This window comes from Buceros rhinoceros, unplaced genomic scaffold (assembly GCF_000710305.1).
Source record: "Buceros rhinoceros silvestris isolate BGI_N320 unplaced genomic scaffold, ASM71030v1 scaffold14671, whole genome shotgun sequence".
NCBI classification, from domain to species: Eukaryota; Metazoa; Chordata; class Aves; order Bucerotiformes; family Bucerotidae; genus Buceros; species Buceros rhinoceros.
In genome coordinates, this window is record NW_010396170.1 from 110863 (window position 1) to 120381 (window position 9519).

The following is a 9519-nucleotide window of genomic DNA, read 5'->3' on the forward strand; positions in this document are numbered from 1 at the left end:
TGTCTTCTAAACCAGAGCAGTAGATAGATCAGAACTGTGATTATATTGCCCAGATAAGTTATTCTTAATGAGATTTAGGGGTTTTTTTATTGTACACACTGGAACATTCTCTCTTTCTACTCCATCGTGAAAAGGTTTGCCAGGGATGCAGACAGGGCCAGAGAATTAGCAAGATCAGGATGGTCATTGCCTTCATGAACAATGAAAAATTACTCTTGGATATGAAATGCAGAAAATTATTTTGAAAAAGTGGTGTTCCTTCACTCCTGCATGGCAACGTTAATTTACGTGAACCGATATTAAGTGTTGAATAACTCATCCAGACACTGCTCTTGGCAATATTACCAGGGTAGTCATTACACGAGGATGAATTCTCTGAAACCTTTCCACAGAGTATCAGGTACAAACAGGTGGTTTTCTAACAAGAATCATAGCCTGCCTTTCTGCTGCCCTGTAGTGTTCTTTGGACAAATACTATTGCAGTTGCTGATAGAATCCCGGAAATCGGGCATCTTTTGGGTTTTCCATTGAAACTGGCTTGTGTTTTGGTGAGTTTGTTGAGGTTAGGTTGGGCCTTTTCCCACAGCAGCTTATAACTCTGAATTGTCATTTGTACCGGGACCTACACAGGGCATAGCTGGTCGTTAATTTGAATGGATGAAATAGTATCTAAATATCTGCACAGTTACTGAATTTAGGAAATATTGATACACTAAATTTAAAAGATTCAGAGATGGTTTACTCCATCCTACTGCCTTCTCCCAATGCCTGTTCTTGAAATAGCAGCAGTTAAGTAAGATTGCTTTGAAGTAAAGAAATCACTGCCAATATTTGGATCTAAAAGAGAAGAGAGAGGTTTTGAATCGTTTGCTTTGAACAGTGTCTTTTGGCCAGTCCTGTGTTGTAAAGGTGGCACAGTGTGTTGCTAACATGTTGAGTCCAATTTCAGACCTTCAGCTTTAGATCTCATTTCTAGCCATGCAAGAGGTGGGAGCACAACAGAGGCAGAGTACTAAGGCTTGGAGAGATCTGAACTTTTTATCACACTGTCTCAGTCAGTGTCTTCTTTCAGTCCAATGCTTATGGCTTTGGTGGTGAGCTGTGTCCAGATCTCCTCTGCTGAGAGGAAGCTCACTCAGTGGAGAGGCCTTCGAGTGGAAAATGTCAAGGCTTGGCAATTCAGGATAAGAGTATGTTGTTGTGCCCAGTGCTTTAGATCGACGGTTCCTTAGAAGTCCAAACTATTACTACTATTTCCTCTAGTTAGCATATTTTAATTCACTTATACCCATTTTTACATATAGTTGTTGCTTCGAACAGCTCCTTCATGGTTTTAGCACCATCAGTGCAGCCTGTATTGCAAACCTCTCCTCGTCCCTGTGGAAGTGGTTACCCAACAGCTGACATAGCGCTTGCAACGCTGGGACGCAATTTTTCATGGTGTTGCTTGATGTGCAATGCAAGCACACACTGAACTATCATTAGAATAAAAGGAAGTGCTCAGTATAATTGTGTTAAAGATTTCCGTAAAGGCATAGGGGATGCTGAGGAAGAGCTTTTCAATTAAGAGGAATGAAAACTCAAAAGTGAGAGCATTTAACCTTATCAAGTCTGGTACTTGTTTTTCACCAGTCTAATTTCTTCTTAGGCAACACTTGAAATACTTAAGTTGTGTCAGAGGTCAGTTGACAGTAACTGGTGGGACAAACATCAGAAAACGGCTCAAAAATATTGCAGTATACATGCCGTAAAACCCACGTTACTGTTTGTGCACATTCTGCCTGGCAGCGCAGCTGCCGGAGTTTGCACACTCCCAGACAGCCCTGCCGAAATGCAAACAAGCAGCCAGCCGGTGCCGCTGGTTCCCTGGGCCCTACCCTAAAGCGCCTGCGCTGGCTGGGTGCGTGCTCAGACTCTCACCTGAGGCCAGGGAAGCCCAGACAGCCGTGATCCGTCTCAGCTTAGTGATTCTTGCACATCAGGAGGAACCGTTTGCTTTTGCACAACTCCCACTGAAGCGCAGCCCCTGCTCCTCCTTGGTGGAGCGCCAGAACTTAACTGGGTGATTGTGGAAGACTCAGAAGTTGCACTGAAATGTTTAAATCTGATTTCTTCTGTTAATCTGTGTGGACCCAGGCTTAAAGCGTGAACCATGCTAATTGCTACCTCTTCCTATGCTGAACACCTCTTGTCTGAGGTGCCACACTTTTCTCCTCTAAAAAGGTCGATTAATGTGGTGATGTAAAGCTCTCATGTCTCACCGTTTAGCTTTAGGATTACATTATGGATTTAGAATTTCCACTGCTAGTAATTTACTTTCCGTCTGAATTGCAGCTCGTATCCAGCCTCCGTTTGTGGTCAGTAAGCCTGCTCCTGCAGGGCTCTATGGTCATTGGAGTGTTCTGGCGCTGCATCTCATTAGTAAATTCCTGCGATCAGTGAGAGGAGCCGCTTCCCAAGTATTTATAAGCCTTTCAACTGAGCCTGTAGCTTAAACAACAAAAGTTTGAAAGCCTTTCAATTTTGTTTTAAGCAGATTTGAAAACAGGTGACTTCCCAGCTGGTTTGGTGAACTACATAATATTATATAGCATTTTTACTGTGGAGGAACTATTGAAAACGGGCATTTCCATTATAACTCTTGGAGAGGGCTTGCCTTTGTCTTTGGGATCGCTTGGAAAAAAAGCTACATAGAGAAAACAGTTTCTTCTTTTTTTGAGCTCCCCTATAGAAATAATTGCCAATATTGACAGCTCACAGGTCTTTCGGGTTCCCACCACTTTGGTGTGGATTTCTGTGCTTCTTCCTTTAAAAGGAACTCTGATTGCTCTGCCAAAATTTAGATGGATGTTTGCTTAGATGTACATTCTTTTGGGATATGTCTTTATGATTGTATGTGAATATTTATTGTACATACAGTATATATTCTACCTCTTTTAAAGTACAGGAAGAACAATAAAAGTTTAGTGTGGGATTCAAATATATCTTTAATTCATGAAAATCATCTTATCTGTTTTAAAACTCTATTCAAGCTAATCCTAGAAAAGCACTTGTGGTAGGTAAATTACACGTTTTACTACTTGAGCATTAGAAATGCCATTAGTACAAATTTAAAGGACTGCAAAAACCAGTAGATAATGCTAATTTCAAATACAGAAATTAAATATGTTTTGTACTTTTTTATTACTCGATTTCTTTTTTATTTTATTGACTACTTTTTATTTTAACTATATGTTCTTACATGCTGCAATCATAATGTAGTGTAATGATATTAATATTTTATAGAATCTGTATTTATAGTTCTTTATTTAGAAACAATGCAGTAGGTCTGCAGATCTTTGAATCCTTCTGGAATGGTGCCCTCCAAATAATGATAAATTACTTGTGCAGTATGCCATTTGCTAATTATATCCATGATTTACTGCAGAGCAAGACTTAAATCATTCATTTCAGTCTTGCGTAACAGTGCCATAAAATTTTTAGGTTTAAAAATGGTTTCCATGTGTATAATTTAAACAAATTTTAGAGCAATTGTATACACAAAATATTGCAACCATCCATTTGTTACATTCTTTGTCTCTCTTTTTTTTAAACTTGTACTTTTAATGATTACTGTGGTTGAAATTGTTATGCTTCATTTTCATAATCATAGCTTTTAATTCTACAACAGTTTTCTACATGTTAGATTAAGAAAAAGATGGCTAATTGTGTGTAGATACCATGTCATTCCTGAATAGCCCCACATTCAGGAAACCTATTTTAGAAATATTCAGTTTATGAATTAGTCTTCAACTAAAGGCATTTCAAAATTAATTATTAACTCTAAGATCTTCTTGTTTTCAAGCAGATAATGTTGATTTTTTTTCTTCACTCATCCATACACCAAAGTACGTTTAACTCTCTCTCTTTATACTTTTCTGTTTATCCATACCTATAGGTGAGAAGCCTTACAAGTGTCCACATTGTGATTATGCTGGAACTCAGTCTGCATCCCTCAAATACCACTTGGAACGGCACCATCGGGAGCGGCAGAATGGAGCGGGACCGCTCTCTGGGCAGACTGCAAGTCAAGAACACAAAGATGAGGCATCGAGTAAAAGTTCCGTGTTTATTAGACCAGATATCTTGAGAGGAGCTTTCAAGGGACTTCCAGGTATCGATTTCCGAAGTGGTATGGTCTCGCAGCAGTGGACGTCAGGAATGCTGTCTTCTGGAGATCAACAAGGACAAGCAGCTGGCATGTCATCTGAAGTATCTTCAGAAAATATGAAGGGTTCAGACATATCTTCCAAAGGAACGCACTTCTCTGAACTTGGCCGTGCTTACCAGAACATGGTTGGGAATGGCGTGAACTTTCAAGGGTCTTTGCAAGCTTTCATGGACAGCTTTGTCCTAAGTTCTTTGAAGAAAGAAAAAGAAATGAAGGATAAAGCTCTCTCCGATCCACTTTCAGCAAAAGCTCTGGGCTCAGATGGTGGCGAGGAAAAGATAAATAGCAAGTCCTCGCAGAGAAAAACAGAAAAGTCACAATACGAACCTCTTGACTTATCCGTAAGGCCAGATGCAGCCTCTCTCCCGGGTTCATCTGTTACTGTGCAAGACAATATTGCTTGGCACGGCTGCTTATTTTGTTCCTTTACGACTTCATCTATGGAACTAATGGCTCTGCACCTCCAGGCCAATCACTTGGGCAAGGCTAAACGTAAAGACAACATCATAGGGAACAACAAAGACCAATCTAGAGAAGCTTCAACCTTGGTTAATAAAGTGAGCTTGCTCCCCTCTTCTGTGCAGTCCAGCAAGGAGGCAGTAGTTTCAAACGTGCTGAGCCAGCTGGACTCAGCTTCTGAGAAAATGACCCAAGGACAAAATAAAGAGACCCTGGGAGAGCAAAAGAGCACTGCCTGGCCCGGCCACATGGAATCCACTTTTTGTAATTTTACAACAGACTTCTATAAGCAGTTTGGTGTTTATCCTGGTGTTATTGGCACAGGAACACAAAATTCTTGCACCAGTAACGAATCCGAAATAAAAACACAATCTGAAGATGACCCAAATATTCTGCTCTCTGACTCTGTAAATAAAAGTGCTACTGATGACCTTTCTGACATAGCTTCATCTGAGGATATGGAATCTTCCAAGGAAGAAAACATTGAAGATGAGGACATTGACACAGAACCAGATATTATGAATAAGCAGTTGTCTGCCCTAAATAAAGAAAGCAGTGAAGGAGGTGACAATATACAAAGCGCAGTCACCTCGCAACCAACACAAGGGCTCGTATCACCATTGCCGCAAGCGTCAGAAAAGCAGTGGCACAGTCAGAATCTTCTATCCTCCCATGAAACTGCACAAGGAGTGATGAAACCCGAACAAGTTCAGGGTCCACAGGTCCTGGAGAAGCAGATGAACATGTTGTCAGTCCTAAGAGCTTACAGCTCTGATGGCTTAGCAGCCTTTAATGGACTTGCAAGTAGCACAGCAACTAGTGGATGTATCAAGAGACCTGACTTGTGTGGTAAGTTTTAGACCTTCTTTTAGCCCATTTCAGAAAACACTTGTGCAGAATCATGAAGCTGCTCTTTAAATATACTTAGTCATGTTTGTTAGTAATACATTTTTTTAAATGTTAAACCCTGTGGGCCAAATTCTAGTCTTAAATGTGGTCTACTCCATTTAAATCAGCAGTGCTGCATGCATATACTTATACAGGATTTTAGAAAGAACTTGCTTTTTAAACTAGAGTAGCAGCAATATAGACTATCTGTGCTAGTGGCATCTGAAGGGGATACTTACTGCTTCAGCATACTCAAAGGAGGAAAAAGTTTTAAATAATTTACATGGTCACTTGCAAACTTTTCAGTATTTTGATATAAGTAAGAACCCCAGAAAAACACTGGATGCTTTGCCAAGCAAACCTTGCTTTCTCTTTCTCTCTTTTTTTTCCTTCCCTTTCTTTGAATTGGGGTGTGTTCGGTTACCACAGTATTAATGAAATCAAAGGCCAAGTGCATGGAATGTGTCTACCTGTGGTGATGATTTTTTTTTCTTTCCCTCCCCTTTTTTTAAATAATATTTTTCTGGTTTGTTTCAATGGCACCCATGCAGTAGTTACCCTTGACCATTTTTACTATTCTAACCAGTGGTTGTACGAACTGTGATTTGCCTAATTAAGAATATGCCGCCAGGTAATTAAAATAAACAACGACACAACAAACAAAGAAATCCACCTTTTACCCTTAATGTATTTGACAGAAAAATGAAAGTTAAATCTATTTGGAACAAATGAGAATGAGGATTTTTTCAATTTTTCTCCTATTTTGTCAGCACAGTTCTTGTTTGAAAGAGATTTTAGAGTGTAAATCCTTTGAAAAACAGTATCTCTTTAAAAAGCAGACTCAGCAAAGGACACAAAAACTTTGGTAATGCTCGTGTCACTCAAACTTCAAACAAATCAGAAAACTCATTGTCAGAGCTGAGCACCCGTAATAAAATGTATTCAAGTTAAAATAAAAGAAAAGAAAACGTGATCAACAGCTATCAAGCCTGACAACTGAAACTGAAACCCTAAATCTGCAAACTCTCGGAAGTGTTACCCTGGTTAACTTGAGGTTAGTGGGAGCTTTATCTGACTTTCCTAGGATAGTATATGTGCTTAAAGCCATAACTCCTTCTTCAGGGCCCTCTCTGCTTTTCCAAGTGCATTCGTTGGCCTGATAAAAAAACGGCTTGAGTTCGCCTCACAAAATTTATCTCACTTGTATTCTCAGAGCATTTTGGCTTCACAATATTGTCATTGCTTAAACTGAATCATGAGCCCAAGTATCTGCATGGCCTTACTTGTAAACTTCTGTCTCTTAATGGACTAAGAACCAATTCAGATAGTTGGAAATATTTCCAGATTCTTCAAAATCAGCAGTTACATTACTGATATTTTGAAAATTGTTGACAGTTGATTTAATCTGCAGCTGGTAAAATCCTGCTTGAATTTTTTTTCCCTCTCTATTTGTTGGGTGCAATCAATCAGTTACAAAAAGAAAATACAGCAGTTGAATGACTCTCTAAACAAACAAGTAAAAAAATTGGAAAACTTAGTTGCTTTATACAAAATATCTTTATACTTTTTCCCAGACATAAGGTTTTTAAAACAACAACAAAAACCTCCCTCTAACATTATTATTGAAATGAGGTCATGTTACTTCCATTAGTTTTTTGTTTCATCTTCCAATCAATTCAGCAGACATTTTATGATGGCTTGAGTTTATATGATTTTAAAGACCATATCCCTTTCACAAGCTCTGCCCAGTGATAATGGATTTGACTTGAAGTATGAAGGAAAAAAAAAACCCACAAAAACAACAGAAGCTTGTCTGTTCTACGTTTTAAGCCATTTTTTAATGGAAAATGCAGTGCAAGTCCTCTTTTCTCCCCCCTCCAAAAATAGCTTTTTAAAATTCTTTACTGCCATTCTATTGAGTGTTTGCAGAATACAAGTATTAAGGTTGTCCGTTTAAATATATTATTTCATTTTTCTCACTATCTCAAGGCAAAAGTGGATGAGTATGAACAAGCCCCACATCAGTAGTTCTTTTTTTATTTGGTTGGCGTGGACACCGCCCACTTGAAAGTATTGTTTTGGGGGAGTTTTCATTTTCTCAGTGACATTTTGTACTGTGAAATCACACTCCATCTGTGCATGCTAGTGCAGGGAATCTCACCTGATGTTTCTGCACTTGCAGATTAGCCGTCAGGAGCAGCCTGTTCATTTATTAGCCTTCCTTCCCTCCTGTACAAAGCCCGTGACCTTAGTCACGGTTCCCTCCAATTGCCTGAGAAATCAGAAAAACTTGAGACCCACCTCCAGCACCCGATTCCAGGGCATGATTCTTGTGTTCCTTCGTATTTTGGAAGATCCTGTGCATTTGCCTTTGTTTTCACAGCCAGTGATGTGTGGGTTGTCAACATCTCGGGAGAACGCTGATACACTTGATACAGTCTTTGCACAACCAAGACAGAAAGGCACGGTGCTCTTTCTGCAGTCAGAATACAGTGGAAAGAAAATTGAAATAAAATATCTCAGCTTCAGTTAGCTTGCATCTTTGATTGGCCACGCTAATCAAGTTAAATTTCTGGCTGCAGTAAAAACCTGAGATTTTCAGTGATCCACGTGGATCATTTTTAGGTGGCAGATTTTGCTTTAAGATAATGGGCCAGCTTTTCAGCACAACTCTTGGCACGGAAAGGGTTTGATTTCTAGGGGAGAATGCCACCAACTCACACTGGTTTTTTGGAAAGTTACCATGCGTGAGGGAAGCAGTCCTCAGTTTCCCTATATGTAGAATGAGGGAGACAGATGATGTACACATAATTCATTTATGCTCCTTTCATGCTTCAGGCTGCAGGGATGAAAGCCACAATTAGGAAAGAACCATAATTACTGCATAATACAGAAATTTCCATGTCAAAATGCTGCTGAGAAAAATCACAAATTTTTGTAATATTTCTCCTTTACATTTATAGCAGAATAGAAAAGAACAGAAAGCAAAAAAAAAATACCATTGACAAATTTAGAGTTACTCCAGACTTGTACTTGGTTTGGAGACTCAAGTAACTGTACCTAGGAGCCGATCTTGTTAGTCTTTGTCACCACACAGTTTCTAAGAAGACGTGCTTTTCCTTGCTACTTGGCAGCAGTTAGTGTGGAGGAGAAGCCCAGGGCGGTGGCTTCATGGCTTGGTAGATGTCTTGAGCATCCGTGTACTCTGCTCTCACAGCCCTTGCTCGTTCAAGAAGTTATGATCGGAGGGTCTAGACTGGCTTTGTATTTAAGTTCTGGAAGATCTGTTTTCCTTTCCATTTATGCTCTTCTCTTTCTCTGCTTGTCTTCTCATATACATGTAGTTGTATTGCAATAATGTTCTACCTCCTTTTCCAAGTCATTAATTTACACACGATTTGCACAGCATCTATTTATGACAAGACTCTTCCCTTTCTCTCTCTCTCCTCCCCTTGAAATTTTTCTGCTTTGTGTTTAAGACGGTAAAATTTCCCTACTCGCTTTGTCTGCTTGGGAAGTACTTAGGCTTTCAAAAAGAGCTGGTGGGCTACAGAACTATTGCCCAGAGACAGTCCTGGGCGTTAGCTGGTTGCTTAATGGGTTAGTGCTATTGAACCTACACTTAATGATGTCCAAAAGTATTAGTTCCATGTTGTCTCTATAAATCTAATTTGCTTCCATTCATGCTTGCTTTCCTCTGCAATTAGTGCTGTTTTCTCCTGCATAGGCTCCACCCCATTATCCCGTCTTTCACTGTATGAAAACGGGGCAGAGTTCTTCTGATGTACGGGAGCAGCTTTGGAGTTCTGATCCTGCAAAGGGCTGAGTACTTTCTGTTTCCTTTGGAGCAGAAAGCGCTCAGTGTTGCACAGACTTATTAAAATGTTCAGCATTGTAACTTTCTGAAATACCTTCCAAATGTGGAACTGCAGCACAGACAAGAGGGCTGGGCAAGGGGAAGA

The 9519-nt window shown here is 39.7% G+C and overlaps 1 protein-coding gene across 1 annotated transcript in view; it reads left to right on the forward strand.

The window, feature by feature from the left end:
• ZNF536 (zinc finger protein 536) overlaps positions 1–8698 on the forward strand; it is a 68099-nt gene extending 59401 nt beyond the window's left edge. Inside the window, exons 3-4 of the mRNA XM_010145831.1 lie at positions 3938–5518; positions 8655–8698. Coding sequence (XP_010144133.1) covers positions 3938–5518; positions 8655–8698 — 1625 coding nt within the window. The remainder of the gene's footprint in view (positions 1–3937; positions 5519–8654) is intronic.
• Positions 8699–9519: the final 821 nt, after the last annotated feature.